The sequence below is a fragment of the Acanthopagrus latus genome, chromosome 8 (genome assembly GCF_904848185.1).
Source record: "Acanthopagrus latus isolate v.2019 chromosome 8, fAcaLat1.1, whole genome shotgun sequence".
Taxonomy (NCBI): domain Eukaryota; kingdom Metazoa; phylum Chordata; class Actinopteri; order Spariformes; family Sparidae; genus Acanthopagrus; species Acanthopagrus latus.
Window position 1 is genome coordinate 8686385 of NC_051046.1, and position 15541 is coordinate 8701925.

Genomic DNA, 15541 nt, shown 5'->3' on the forward strand with positions numbered 1-15541 from the left:
ACTTAGCCTCGCATGAAGTAAGTTCAATTTAAAATGCGAGCGCACTTGGAAATACTGCTTTTGTCTGGTTATTCTTTTCATAGCAGTTCATGGCTTCGTTTTTATTAAAGGGGATTTGTGTGGAATCTGCAGAATCCCACTGCAGTCCTTGATCAGATGAGTCATACCGCATCTTGAAATTGAAAATAAGTGCTGTACTGTTCTGGTCGACAAAACCATGAAGAATTCATTTTTTTTTCTGTATTTTTAAAATGCAGCCCTTATCATAATATTCGGTGAAGACGGCACGGTACAGTCATGTATGACTTCGTAGAATGTATTTTTAGGGCACTTAACATGTTGCAGTCTGTTATGCAATAAGATACAGTATCTTAAAGCTCTGGTATGAATCTATGCACTGTTGCACACTGTTACTGTAAGTCTTTTAACACCCCGGTGTGACTCTCTGGAAAGTATTTATCTTGTTAAATGTGTCCACACCCACTGATAATAATCACCCCTTGCATGGGATAGTTGTCCAGCGACGGAGAGTGAGTGGGGGTGAGGAGGATGGGAGTTCCTATAATAACTCGGTGGTAGCTCATACTCACTTATCGAGAAAAAGGAAATGACTAATGACCGGGCACATCAAGGTGTGAATGTTGAGGGGAGAGTCTAACACTTTGCCGTTGTTTGTGGGCACGTTGTTAAAAACAAAACAAAACAGAAAAAAACCCAACATCTTCTATTGTTTTTTATTCAACTGTAATGGCTTCAGCTATTCCTTTTAAGCGGTCACAGTACATTTGTCAGTGAACTGCTCCTCATCCCGAGCTGCAAAAAGAATTGACTTTGATCTAATCATTCACGATAAAAATAAAAGGCTCATCAGTTTTGAAATGGACATTTTATTTTTGTAAATGTGCAGGATAATTATCCGAGTCTATTAAAACTTCCCAGAGGGTTGGAAACACTTAACGCTGCGTGCGGCGGCGGGAAAACAACGCTGCGCGAGAGGTTTGCCTGATGACTGCGAGTGTTGTCAGTCACAGTCCGTGGTTTGATGATGTGTTTCTTGTCGCTGTGTGCCTCTGCAGGGAACGGTTTCGTTAACCCAAGGGGCTCTCCGGGCGTCCTCAGCACACCCAGCGGCAATGGCCTGGGTAAAGTCATGCCCACCAAGTCTCCACCACCCCCTGGAGGGAACATGGGAATGGGAAGCCGCAAGCCAGACCTGAGGGTTGTTATCCCTCCATCTAGCAAAGGGATGATGCCCCCGCTGGTGAGTACGGAGCACACCACTGCACACAAGCATCAGCAGCTGAAGTGTCTCTGCTGCAGGGCACGCCAGACCTTTGTTCTGTGTTTTAATCTAGACTTTCATAGCAGAAAGTGCTGTTTGTCACTTCTTTTTTTTTATGTTATGTTATCACACCGATGTAGCGTGTCATGCTAGTGAGGTCGTCACCTCACTAAAGACTATCTGCCAAGTGGGACTTACTCACAGCCGAGTGGTGTTAAAAACGTGCCAAGAATCTGCAGCCCAGGTGTCATAACTCTCACTCAGTTATTCCAATTTAAATCAGAGGCATTCTCTAATTACAATGATGAAGATGCGGCCGCTTTTTCGACCACAATGAACACCTGAGGCTGAACTACACTCCGCCTGGTCATAAATCAACATTCTGGAAAAATGGGGGATTTTGAGACGACCGGCCAGCCAGTCTCCAACTTTGCGTGCTGCTGGTGTTGTCAGCAACAGGAGCCACTCCAGGAAAATGATTGTGTTTGGTAAATAAACCTCGGGTTACTGTGGGTGCTCCTCCTTTTTCTGAGCCGCAACTTAGCCCAGAGCGCAGCGTTCAACAACTGTGTGTTACCATGTTGGCATGTGGGATCAGCAGAGTGGGACGGGCTGTGTTGTAAGAGGTCTGAAACAGGTTAGGCAGCGGCTGGATTCTGCTCTGTCTGAGCCAACGGAGCGTTTTAGATGGGGGCTGTGGAGGGTGCTGGCTGTGGCAGGTCTGCAGACAGCCTGTCATTAGGCCATAATGGTATTAAATTAATCACATCTCAGTGTGACAGAGTGTAGATGAAGACTTAATCAGGGGCCCAGGGTGTGAGCCAGATAATATCTTGTCGCCCTTGTCGTGTCTTCCTGCCGCTATTGATTGAGTGTGGGTATTAAGACAGGCCCGGCCCGGTCACAGTATGTCCCACAGCACAGAAAAGATGGAAGATCGGGGCTTCTGATTCCTCTTTCAGCACAGGGAGGATTTGAAATACATAATGCCATAAGGTCAGCGGAGAAAAGTCAAATGTAATTTCCGATGATGACGAGATGATTGCAACGTCCCAGTCAGAATCAGACAAGTGTTGGTCAACATCCAGAAGGCGTCTGCGGCCGTAACGGACTCTATGGTTCTTTAACTTCACTGACGTTTGTCCAGGATTTGACGCTACGTCTTCCTCCTCATTTACAAGATGTCTACTTTGTAGCCTGACAAACTACACTGTTGGTAGAACGTGGCCAAAAGTCATTCTTGAGTGAAAGAAAAGATATTGTGTTAAAATATTACAGTAAAATATTGAACATGAAAGTCACCCATACGAATAGTAGATGAGGAAAAGTAGCTGATATTAAAGGTGAAATATGTAGATTCAGTCAGCAGAGGAAGATCTTAATGGATTTCTTCTTCAGGACTAAATAAACGTAATAAACAAACTGTCTGCAAAGGACGAGCGTGTTTATTAATTCATGGAAATATTCATATAAGTATTCATGAGTTTGTGCGATTATGTTATTAAATCACTTTTGTGAGTTCAGAACTGCATAGTGCACCTTTAAATTAACTTAAGCGTCAGAAGAACAAGTTCGATAAAAAAAAAAAATACACATGTATTTACATGTACATACTGTATATACTGTGTACTGTGGGTTGACATATAATCGGTTTGGCCGGGATATTCAGCATTTTTCTGATTATCAGAGTCAGTATTATTTCAAATCAAACTCATCACTAAAGTTACCAAATAAATGTTGTGGAGTAGAAGTCCAATATTTGCCTCCAAGGTGTAGTGGGGGATAAGTGACAAAGAAGTACAAAAATACTCAAGTGAAATACTCTACAAGTGCCTCAAAACTGTATATAAGAATAGTACTGGAGTAAATGTACTTAGATACTTTCTGTCACTGCACACACTTGACCTGACAATAAAGACATATTACCCAGATGCCTGTGCTTTGGACTGTGTGGTCCATGAGTACAACAACAGGCTGTAGGACATAAAATGAGTGTGTCCGCAGAAGTCCTCCACACTTCCGTCGTCCTTATTGATCCTTTTGCTGGCGCTATTTTTTCCAGAGCGATTTACAGTCACTCCGCTTCTTAACTCTGTAACTCTGCCTCTCTTCTTCTCTTCTGTTGAGGGCAGTCGGAGGAGGAGGAAATGGATTTGGTGAGTTCTGACAAAATGCCTGGGCAAATGGCTGAGATGTGCTTCCGGTAATCACACATGCTAGAGTAAAGACAGTGCTCAGACCGGAGATTGGCTCTCAGAACTGCCAGCAACAATAAATGGAAGGAGAAGGGAAAAAAAAAAAAAAAAATGTTTTGTCACTGCATGTTTTTGGGTTTGGCCTGTGAAAATTGCCTCAGCCTGTTAAATTGGCTCCTCCATGTCCAACACGTCAATGTTAGTCACACACCACCAGGAATGACAGAGACGAAACTGTGGAAGATAAGCTCAAATTAATGTTATTTGTTCAGCCATCACTGGTTGAAGAATGACAAAAGTGGTTGATTGGGCAAAAAAACCCCATAAATAATTGATATTTTTTTCAAAGGGTAGAGAAGATGACATCACCTCAAATGACATCATTCTGTGAGATACTTGGGTTCGGTGAAGTCATCTGGCTGCAGAGTGTTGGAACAATACAAGGAAGCCATCAACTAGATCATGATGCAATGCCGCTTTCGAACGTAACCGCTGGCAGCTGTTTGTTACATTATATTCTGATGATTGGTTTGTCGTATTGTTCTAAAACCGCGTCTGCATTCGATTACTGTAGTCGGGGGAGTGTGTGCGCTCGGAGCTCACGGCGCAGTTCGCTTGCATGACCACGCCGTGCTGTGTAGGTGTGTTTGTGTGGACTGCACTAAAAAAAACAAAAAAACAAAAAACAGAAAAAACACTGGAGCTTTCCTGTACGTCACTCTGGGAATTAAAAATGTGTCACTTGTATTATCCCTTTGCACCCTCACCATTATAAGGTTGTTTATTTGATTATAAAACTAATCACCGCGCTCACTTTGGTTTGTTGCACGCTGGATGTGTAGGCAGCAGGGGCCTCGCCGCTCCTCACCCGCACCGTCACTGTGCCTGTGTTCCCTTTCTTTTTCCTGTCTAACAAAAGTGAAACTCACGAAACACTTCGTAGTAAATCTGATTGATTATTTGCCTGAAGCTGCATGTCGGTTCCTCTGATTTCTGCACTGGCTACAACTGTCAGCCGTCCACTTAAAAATGGTGGTGGAAGTGAATTATTCACTGTGATTGCTGAAATGTACCCAACTATTTCAAACGCATAGTAACCATTTCTAACATGGGGTGAAGTCCCAATATATTTAGCGAACTATATCAGGACTGACATCAGAAAATCCATCACTAATTGAATGCTGTTTTCTGTATTTTGCTATTGCATTTATTTGTCAAAAGATACAGTCAGTAGTGAGGAAGAGAGATCCAAATATTGGCTGCCATGAAGCGACACTACCACCTGGTGGCAGCTTTCGTTATTACATCTAAATCCCTGACAACCAAAGCATGTACAGTAAAGGCAACTTGGAATTAATCAAGACATTTAGGGATCTAAAAAAAATTAAGTATGTTAAATTATAACAAAAACACACATGTATAAGGATTAGTGGTTTATTTGGGGCTCATGCATTTTCTGTGCTGTTTTGTGTGTTTTGCAGAACACTCAGAGGATAAGCAGCTCCCAGTCCACCCAGCCGCTGGCCACTCCAGTAGTGTCTGTCACCACCCCCAGCTTACCCCCACAGGGCCTGGTCTACTCAGGCATGCCCACCTCCTACAACCCTGCTGGTGAGTCTGGCCTCGCTCTCCCCTCGGACCCGGGGAAAACAAGCGCCTGAGCCGTGACTGTTTGTACTACACGCTGTCGGTTCCTGCTCTTTTCTCAGCGGCACACCACGGTGTTGTAGCTGAAATGTGAGCGAGTTTCTCACCGTGTGTGGCTTGCTTTTGTTTTCGCAGAGTTCTCCCTGAGCAGTGCAGAGATCTCTTCCCTACAGGGCTTCAGCTCTCCCGGGCTCGCACTGGGCTCCATGTCGGCATGGCAACAGCATCAACTAGGCCAGGCAGCTCTTAATTCTTTGGTGTGAGTAACACACTTCCAAACAAAGGCACACTCTCCAGACGCCCTCGCATAAAAGCAACACCCACTGTGCTCTGCGATATCATGCTGAATCACACATCTACATATTCCCGTTTTCTTTCTTCTTCTTCTTCTTCTTCTTCTTTTTTTCACATTGTTGCACCTCACATTTGTCGTCTCATTTTTTTTTTTTTTTTTTAAGACCGAACACAAAAAATGTCACGCTTATCTTCCCCACAGTGGTGGAGGTCACCTACCTCAGGGCTCCAACCTCTCAATCAACACCAGCCAGAGCATAAACATCAAGTCGGAGCCCAATTCGCCGCCGCGGGAGCGTGTCACCCCCTCCGGCTTCGCCCCTCAGCAGCTGCAGCAAGGGTCCAGCCGACAGGAAGTCCTGGGACGTTCACCTGCCGACAGCCTCAGCTCCTCCTGTAGCTCGTATGACGGCAGCGACCGCGAAGACCACCGGCCAGACTTCCACTCCCCGCTGGGACTGGGCAGACCCCCCGCCGGCTCAGAGGAGAGGGAGAGCCCTTCGGTCAAGCGCTTGCGCATGGACACATGGGTGACATAAAGAGCCCGTGCCAGGCCTCCAGTCACCAGCCAGTCAGAGAGAGCGGGAGGGGTTAGACATGGAGATAACAGAAAGAGCAAGGGTCCTTAGAGCTATCATTATGATACTATTATTCAACTCCATTTCAATTTGTAAGACTGAGCGGAAGATGTGTTTTAAGACGTGTCAGGACATATCTAAAAGTAAAAATTCTCAAACTGATACAGTAAGATTTCAAAAAAAAAAAAAAAAAATCTCGGTTAGCTGGACTGAATTTAAGTGCACAAGCAGATGGTATCAGGTACTTGGTGCAATTCAGATGGCGTTTGCAGAGGAGAGAAATTGTTAAAGAGTAGGCGGTAGGTTATTGTAGTCACTGGTCTAGTCAGACACTTACATGTAGTTGCTGTATTGCTGTTGTGCTCGCAAAGTTGCAAACAATCAGAGGAAGTTGTGTCGCTTTTTCCGGCTGAGGACCCTTACATACGACGTTTCACCGCAAGAACGATCTTTTTTTAAAAAAAAAAAAAAGAAAGAAATCATGCTGTAACCACACAAGACCTTTATCTCGGGTGGCCTCTTCTAATTTAATCGATCCAGGCCATCAGGAGACACACGGAGTCAATTGGTAGGAGTTTTTTGATCACACAGTAACTAACTGCAGCAGCTGAGACTACTTTAGCGAACACATGAAACAATACTGTCGGAGCTAAAAAAAAAAAAACACGAAATAGCAACAGAATTTATCGCAATAATGACATACTATTCATTTTATAATTTAAAAAAAGAGTAGGATATATAAATGTGCAATTAAGATAATGCGAACCTGTCCAGTTGAACTGGTGAGAAAAATCAAACGTGTTCACATTTGTGCAACAGTTCATCAGTAATATAAGCCAAAGCTGTTCTTTTGTGTTGTTTTGTACAGTTGCTACGGTTTCCTAACAACTCACTCAAAGGCGCCATCTCTTTCGGTCATAGTTTTATTTTTTATCGTGCTGTATTGGTCATGTAAAAGCAGATCTTGAATCGATATCTAAAGCCATGAACATTTTGCCGTTCTGTTTGTATAATTGAAAAAAAGAAAAAAAAAAAATTGAGCCAAACGTTTTCTCTTTCGTTTTTCTGTTGTGTAAATAACGACTTTAATATATATCGCCGGGGGTGTGAGTACATGCTGAATGTACTGTACGACCACCGTTTTCGAGGAAAAGTATATTTTTGTGGATTACAGCCAAGTTTACAAGAGTAGACCCTTAAAAAAAAAAAGTAGATCATTCACTGGTCGATATTTGCTATTTTGTTCCTTTCACTGTAATCTCTTCTAAATTGAACATAACCTCCCGTGTGTCTTTAGTTCCAGGTGGTCAACTTGTTTTTTTTTTGTTTTTTTTTCCTCTCTTTATTAGTGGTGACTGTTTGTCCTGAAGACATTGTAACAACAATGCTGTGAGGTTGAAGTTTCCACTAATATCACAAGAATTGTGAAGGATGACCACAAGGCTAGGGGAAATGTTTTTTTTTTTTTCTGCCCTCCTATTGTTAGCTCGTGTTAGTTGTATACCAGCAGCTGCTGAATACACTGCCAACATTCAGAACCCAAGGTCCCAGCCCCACACAGAAAAAAATAATCCATTGTTACCGCATGTAGCTCAAATTGAAAGACACGCCATCTCTCAAGCCCTCTCCACTATCCTGTTATTGGTTCGTAAGATTCAAGGAGAAGACAGAAAAATGTGGTCGAAAGCGGCTGCTGTCCTTCGTGCAGGACTGATCATGCCAGTTGCCCGTATGTGGTTGTAAATATTGCAGTCTACTTGAAATGTCATGTACAAAAAAAAAAAATACTCATGTGTTTCCTTAATTGGACCCAGAAATTGTATCTTATATCGACGCCCTGTTACTAGTAAAGAGTCCTCTAGGTGTAGGAACCTTAGGAAAACCCAGAAAAGTGGAAAAAAAACCCTGAAGGCGATGAAGTCACGTACGAGGGAGGCAGAAGGCAAAAAGACAAAAAAAAAAAAATGGGGGGAGGAAAGGGGGCTGTGACTTGTTTTCTTTTCCCATCATCACGGAAGCAAAATAAATTACAGCAGCTAATTCACAACAACCACCAACAACGGAAAAATGTCATCGACTTCAATCTCACTGCTGGATTGCACACATTTGTACGAGAAACTTTGCTGTCACGAGAGAAAAAGGTATCACTCTGCATTCACCGCGACATGCCGTAAGCTGCGTGCGCCTTCTGTTCTCTTGCCGCCCCCATCGTCAGCTCCATGGTATTTCTCAGTATATATATATAAATAATCTATGCAGCTTCAGCCCCTAATGATGTCACTACAGGTCACACTTAGTCCACGAAGCATGAGGGAAGAAGAGCATCTGAGAGTCGACTGTTAGCCTCTTTATCCTGAAGTGCCGCAGCTGGAGGTCGCTGGACTACGAGTCACATAATGATATATTTTATGAAATGATTAATTTGGATACTCCCCGGGGGCAGTCTCTTCATGTTCATATACATTTGGTAGACATACTTTACATAATGTATAGCAATCCATAATGTAATCCAGCCTAACGCCGCTGGTGAAAATAGCAATAATAAATGACTACAATGGAAAAAAAAAGAAAAAAAAAAAAGCAGCCTGCCTTGCCCGTCTCGGCAGCACCACCTCGTAGTTGAGCACACACTTTAGCACTTGGTAACATATCAGGGAATTTTTGTAGTTTTTCTCTATCTACAGTATATGCACAGTTAGGAAATGCCTTATCCCAAAGAAAAAAAAACATTTAAAAAACACTTTTTCTTCTATTTTCTCTTGGTTAAAACACACACACACACACACACACACACACACACACACACACACAGACACACAGACACACACCCACACACACACAGACACAGACACAGACACACACACACAGACATCACTCAAAGTTGACCAGACCTGCCTCGTTCTCAGAGAAGACTCACACAGCAACAACAACAACAACAACAAAAAAAAAAAATTAAAATGCGCGGTGAATGCACTGTGATACACTTTGTCTCGTTTTTTTTGGTCTTTGTTCCAAATTGTGCACAACTGATGAATGTGAAAGGAAAGAGTAAAATCAAGGAAACCTTTGTAGAGGACTTTCTTCACTTTGCTGTGTAAGAGTACACCGCTTTTTGCTTCATGGCTTTTATAAACAGAACTATGTGTTTGGTAAGTGTTTGTAGTTGATAGTTCACTTAACTAAAGAAAAAAGCTGTTTTCGGTTTGAGCGCTCGGACCGTTTGGCGGCACAAGCTGGACTTTGTTGCCAATAATGAAATTATTTGTTTTCAAAAGTCGAAAGAGGTTTTAAGTTAATCTACATTTTATTTCCCTTGAATGTGTTTATTTTATTTTCATCATACGATAAATATTCAAGTGAACTTTTTATTAAACAATTAAGATACTATGCTAGATATTGTTGTACAAAATTTGTATTCTTCACAAAAGTACAAATATTGGCTTTTAATGTGTAATTTAGGTTATCTCTCTTATTCTGTATAAAATGAAGTAAACGACTCTTACATAGAATTTGTTCTCCTGTGAAGTCCCAAACAGTAGAAACTGTCAACTTTATTAAACACCTCAGTGTATGCTCAATCTCAACTCGATGTCCGCTCATCTTTGAAGTCTGACTCGAAAATGCATTTTGATCGGCTGCATGCCTCGGCAGGTACACTGTCACTGTCTATCACACGTTGTGTTTCACTGACTTTGTGGAAGAAGATTGTCTGGTTTACTCTTCCAGTAAGTACACTTACAGTACTGCGGCACCGAAGGGCAATTTTCACGCACATTACTTGAGTATTTCCATTTTCTGCCTCTTTATATTTCCATATCACTACATTCTGGAGGCAAATATTGTATGTTTTACTAGTTTACTAGTTACTTTGCAGATTGCACATTGTATTAAAGAAAGTAGGGCATTTTTAAAGTGATTTCAGTAATCAGTGATGAGAGGTCAGACAAAAGAAATGTACTGAGTTACTTTCCACCACTGGTGACAATAACACTTTAAAGTTAGCCCAGCTCATTCTGGTGTTAAATTATTCATCTATTTTAGATGTTATTAGCTTGATCTTTTGACAGCACATGATCTGGATAATGTGTGTTTCACAGGTGATGTAGAGGTATTTCCTCTATCACAACAGTTTTGGGGACGAGCTCATGTATTTCCACACTCTCGCCAGCAGGAGGCGCTGTGATACAATACATTACACAGTTCTGTGGGGCCTGTTGAGACATGTTGGAAGATGAGGTGAAGGTAAGTTGGTGAATCATATCAGGGACATGAAACACGATATGAAATATCCACAATAATTCAAATTCAACTCTTAGACACAGATTTCAATAAATATTAAAATAGTAAAAATATGCCTTGCTGTAAAAGCTAAGAAATACCATACAGCGACTCTCTAACTCCTTTGAAACTTACTTACTTACTTTCACTACTTTCTGGAGTGACTTGTGTTATAAGCATAGTGTGTTTTTACACAGTGGGGTTTTACATAACGTCCCAAAACATTCAGTGCTCATAAGATATGATGCATTCAAGTTCAAGCTTTAACTTCAACTTTTAACTGAGGCAGAAGTAGCCTATTTACAGCTGTTTGCTTAAGCTGAATTTTGAACGCTTAAGCTTTGTATATTAAATTATGAATGAACAATTTATACTGACTTGCAGCGTTTCGGGTCAGATGTGTATTTGACAACCTCCATCTTCCATGTTTTTTTTAGTGTGAAGTTGTTGCATGTGCATCACTCACCATATCCGTCCCCAAGTGCATGTTCTTGGCTTTTCCTGTCCGTCAGACCAGCTGTGCTTCAAGCTGGAACAGGTCCAGTGTGCATGTGTAGAGTAACCAAGCAGGGTTTTGGGGCTGTTTGAGTTGTGTGAGAAGAAGGGCGACAGGCCACCTGCCATAGGGGCTTGCCCTGTTCGGATCCCCCAGCCCTGCCTTTCAACTGGGAGCCAAGTTAGGGTTCTTTCATGTGGGCCTGATCTCCTTAAGACATCAGCAAATATTGAACAAGACTGAGTCCAGACTCAAACACATCTGTTGTCATATAGTCTCCACTGTTCCGGCACAGACAGGGAGAGGGAGCGAACACCGGTGGGTCTGTCGCATTGGCTTGTATGTGTGGACAGAAAGCTATAGTTTATACTTTGCAAACACAAATGCTCACTTTTGACGAGCTTAGGCTAAACCATGTTCCACTGTAAACAAATATGGGGCTGTGTGAGAGAAATGGAGTTTGGTATGACAAGGCAGCCACCGGAGTGCCAGATCCACGATGAAGATTGGGGATGAGACAAGATGAAGAGATAGCCAACATTTCATATGCCTCAGTCATGTTGTGGAATCCATCAGCAGTATTTTGGGACCGTTTTGGACAGATAAGGAGGACAGTTGTACTGTAGAATTAGGCTAGATTATGGCATTAAGTACGTTTCTCAGACACTTGGACCTATAAGTGAACGCATACTAGAGGAAATGTAAAGCATGCGAGTCTTAAAAGAGACAAATAGCCTCGCAAATGTAAATAGACAGTCAAATATTCGAATAAACAATAAGCAGACTGGCAGGCAGGCAGGCAATAAACAGGCTGTCCAACCTGCTGTACTGTGAGCCGCTGATTCATCATCGTTTGAGTGATTCAGTGTGCGTTTAATCTCCCTCCACGGCGTCTTTATATGCTCGATACTCAAAGATTTTTTTTTTTTTCTTTACACACACCTAAAGTAACACTTTATGTGGAGTCATCCAGACTAAAGTTTGGGTAGGTCCCAACACATGGCTGTGGCATTCTCAGAGTCATTGAAACTCACCTCGTCGGACTGGTGCGACGAGTTTCACCCAGTTCGGCATCTCCACCAATCACTTCTCTTCAAAGCTGTCTTCAAGAATAGAAAGAAGTACACTCGCTACTTGTTAGTGTTGTTTCCCATCATAGTTAGGATGGTTGAGCTGCCTCTCTGGACATTTACTGCTGCTCCTGGTAGAGAGTGATTCTTTGTGTGGCCTTGTTGAGCTGTTCGGTAAACTTTGACCAGACAGGTAGGGTATGATGTTTTCTTTGTTCAAGTCATAGTACTTCTGATGTTAAGATATGTGTTATCTTTGGTTTAGCTGATCCGCATGTAGTTTAGCATTGTTTGTGTTATAAAACAGAAGTCAAGACAGAGGGTTGGGTTTTGGATTAGGGTTAGACAAAGAGACAACAATTTTAAAGATGTCGCTCTAGATTCCCGGAGATTGTGAGGAGCATATCTGACATTTTAAAGACTAAATGATCAATCGATTCATCCAGGACTATTCAAGGTCTGTTTTAACCAGCGCACTCGCTCTTTCACCGATGCCAGACCTTGTAGACAGAGAGAGTCTCTATGGTGAGGACAGCCCAGCAGGCAGAGTTTGTTCAAGTGCTGTTTCTGCAGCACTGCTCAGAGCGAGCTCACTTGGAGAGTAACCAGTAAAGCTCCTGCAGGCAGAACATCTCTGATATTAGATACTAGGTAGTTATTGCAGTCACAATGATGACAAAGTCTTTCAAACAGTGGTTTTCAAACTTTTTTCAGGTCGAGGAGCCCTGAACAGAAGTCCCCAAGTCCCCAGTATGAAAATAATCTTTGCTGTTGTTTGTCTTGCACCCGACATTGAAAAGCACATCTTTAAAGTGCTTATTGCACCACTGTTTCTCTACGTTTTAAACCAACTTTCAATGTCATTTCCTATAAAGACACTACATAAAGTAGAAGATTAAATCGTGCTTTTATTAAACATTACTTGGGTCAAAGTGTACGACTTGAAATCACCAAACACTGAAGGAAAATATGTCCAGAGGTTTTATGTTTTTTGCTCAAAACTAAGTGTGAGTTTGGACAATACCGTTTTTAATGTGTTTATGACCATAATCAGTTCCTGTAGTGCATTTTACATTTTGTTGTGGTAGTGTGTTGTCTTCACACATGTAACACGAAGCATCTTGATAATCGCAGTTTTACTTTTTTTTATTTATATATCTGAAAGGTATCACTCAGGATGGAAGTCAAGAAAAAGAACTTCTTGGAGAACTTGCGTCTCAAAACTAAGTTACCCAACCTAAAGAAGCCACGGAACAAGCCTCTGAGCAAGCAGGGGAGGAGGCTGGCCCATCGGCGCAGTATCTCCGTACCAGACCTCAGGCTCGTGCCAGGTGAAGCGCCCTCCTCGGGTCATGCCTTGGTGTCCGCTGCTTCTGACGCCGTCTTCTTCGCCATCTCCTCTGGTCACAGCGATACTGATTCTGTGGCAAGTAACTCCATCACTGACGGACCATTTTTCACAGACAAAATGACTGATTCCGCCTCGGTAACTGGACTCAGAGTGCCGACAGATTACACACCTGCTGCTTTGAATAGAATAAGTGCACCAGCAGAGATGCTTTATGAGAGAACAGGATATGTGATAAATTCGGGCTTGGAGGACAAGGTGCCGCCAGAAGGCCTGTATGCACAAGTGGATAAAAAAGGCAAGGCTAATATACCGAAATTTACTTTTGACCCTATTCCTGCACCGAGGTCTGTTATCACCAGCTCACCAAGGCCAGACCTTGTAGACAGAGAGAGTCTCCAAGGTGAAGACAGTCTGGCAGACAGGGTTTGTACAAGTGCCGTTTCTGCAGCACTGCTCAGAGCGAGCTCACTTGGAGAGCAGATGCACCCCAATGTAGAAAAGAGGCCCACATCGTTTGAGCAGAGAAAGGCAGCATCCGATAAAGGGACTCCGCCGAGAGCCAAAAAAGCTCCTGCAAACAGAACATCTCTGATAATAGATACTATGGGAACTCCTTTGGAGAGTGCAGACGGTACCTCTCTGGACTCTGCCTGTGGCTCTCCCAGCGAGGAGCCGGTCAACATGCCCTGGACGACAGACTCGGAGGAACTGGAGCGAGAACCCACCTCTCCCCTTCTGATGAGGCAATTCACCATAGATGACGATCTGCTACAAGAGGCCCAGTGTGAGGAAAACCTGGAAGACATAGGAGAGGTCAGTGTCTGTACAGGTATTTATAACCACAAAGACAGTCAGACGATCCTGTTCTTAATCATAGTCTGCATGCACTGTAGACTATGATATTTAAAAGTTGCAGATGTCAAAGAAGTGACTAACTCATCCATTCCTGTGCTTATGTAGTAACTTATAGAGCCCCTAGTGTTAGTTGATGAGACTTAGACATGTTGTGTGATCAAATAAAAGAATAACAAATAAACAACAAGCAAATGAGCTGTGACGGATATAAATATAAAGCAAACACCACAATAACTAAAAATGACATATCTGACATATTCCGTCATTGTAGCTTCCCTTTCACTTTCAAATATTGCGGGTTGTTTTTTTCACACACTTCAGCTGTTACGTTGAGAGTTGTCGACAGCCTCTGATACGGTGAAAAGCATGAAATCCACATTCCTTTTGTAAGCCCCAAGATTAGGCTTTGTGGTTTTATAGACACAGTGCATATTCTATATACTTCGCCATTGTGACAGTGACTATTCAGTCCGCTGGTGCAACATATCAAAAGCATCCCTCAGATGGTTGGTGTTACATGTAAAATGACCACCTGGGACTTGGCTTTACACGGCCCTCGGGTACGTGTGAAACTAAGACTATTGTATTGTCTCCCGTGTGGGTGCCTGTCAGGCGAGGAAACCAGTCGGAAACCTGTGTTACTAGTCGGAAACACAAAGACACTGTGGATACAAAATGACTGATTAGCATCTGACTCTGCTTTATTGTTGACACCTTCTACTGTCTGCTAGTGGCGTTTACAGACTGCATCCACAGTAGCTGTGTCACTAACAGCATCAGCCGCATTTGATGCTCATTAGTAATTCACTAGTAGTTTACACTTATTAACACACACAGTCTCTACTGGTGAACTTTAATGGCCTAGTAGCTGTAGAATAGCATCATTTAGTGCTTTATAATCGCCAATAAAGAGCCAACAGGCTACTTACTAATAATAAGTCAATGTTGAATGTGTGTACCCTAATATAAAGTGTTACTAAGACATTATCTATAGTCATGAGGAATTATTAAAATGGCTAAACATCATAAATATGTGAACCACAGGACGATACACACACCTAGCTGACTCAGCTTGACTGTACGCCACTGTGTTTGCATTCTAATGTTTCATTCAAATGTCATCACAACTTCTCTCTGTGCAGATCAACAGTGAGCAGGCGGATTACTTTGACGAAAGTGTGATCGATCCTCTAGAAAACCCTATGAGTACTCGCTGGACTGCTGTGCCCCCCGAAGCACACCAAGCATCAGTTATCAGACGACCTATAACTGTGATTTGTTCTCCTCTGCAGCTTATAGCGGCCGGGCCCGACTCCCAAGTACCCGCCCCGGTGCAGAGATACCTCTTGAACATCAACCTAAAGAAGGGAAGGAACCTGGTCATCAGGGACAAGCGCTCCGGTAGGTCTAAAAACAGCAGGTGATCCGAATCCCTAAGACCTTGAGGGGATGATTACTGGCTCTTTATTAGCTTACATCAAACTGTTCTCATAAC

At 42.6% G+C, this 15541-nt stretch overlaps 2 protein-coding genes across 13 annotated transcripts in view; both read left to right on the forward strand.

The window, feature by feature from the left end:
• The window catches only part of mef2aa (myocyte enhancer factor 2aa), a 73504-nt gene extending 63924 nt beyond the window's left edge, over positions 1-9580 (forward strand). For 6 of the 10 annotated variants that reach the window (XM_037107084.1, XM_037107086.1, XM_037107090.1 and 3 more), the window contains 5 exons: positions 1077-1261; positions 3415-3438; positions 4959-5088; positions 5260-5383; positions 5621-9580. In XM_037107084.1, the coding sequence (XP_036962979.1) occupies positions 1077-1261; positions 3415-3438; positions 4959-5088; positions 5260-5383; positions 5621-5957 (800 nt within the window). In that variant the 3' untranslated portion in view covers positions 5958-9580. The remainder of the gene's footprint in view (positions 1-1076; positions 1262-3414; positions 3439-4958; positions 5089-5259; positions 5384-5620) is intronic. The other 4 variants (XM_037107088.1, XM_037107092.1, XM_037107087.1 and 1 more) reach the window with 1 other exon arrangement.
• A 593-nt stretch (positions 9581-10173) lies between these two features.
• Positions 10174-15541, forward strand: part of mctp2a (multiple C2 domains, transmembrane 2a) — a 34682-nt gene continuing 29314 nt past the window's right edge. For 2 of the 3 annotated variants that reach the window (XM_037107915.1, XM_037107916.1), the window contains exons 1-3: positions 10174-10238; positions 13006-14004; positions 15339-15447. In XM_037107915.1, coding sequence (XP_036963810.1) covers positions 10218-10238; positions 13006-14004; positions 15339-15447 — 1129 coding nt within the window. In that variant the 5' untranslated portion in view covers positions 10174-10217. Of the gene's footprint in view, positions 10239-11919; positions 12034-13005; positions 14005-15338; positions 15448-15541 lie in introns of those variants that run through there. The other variant, XM_037107917.1, reaches the window with a different exon arrangement.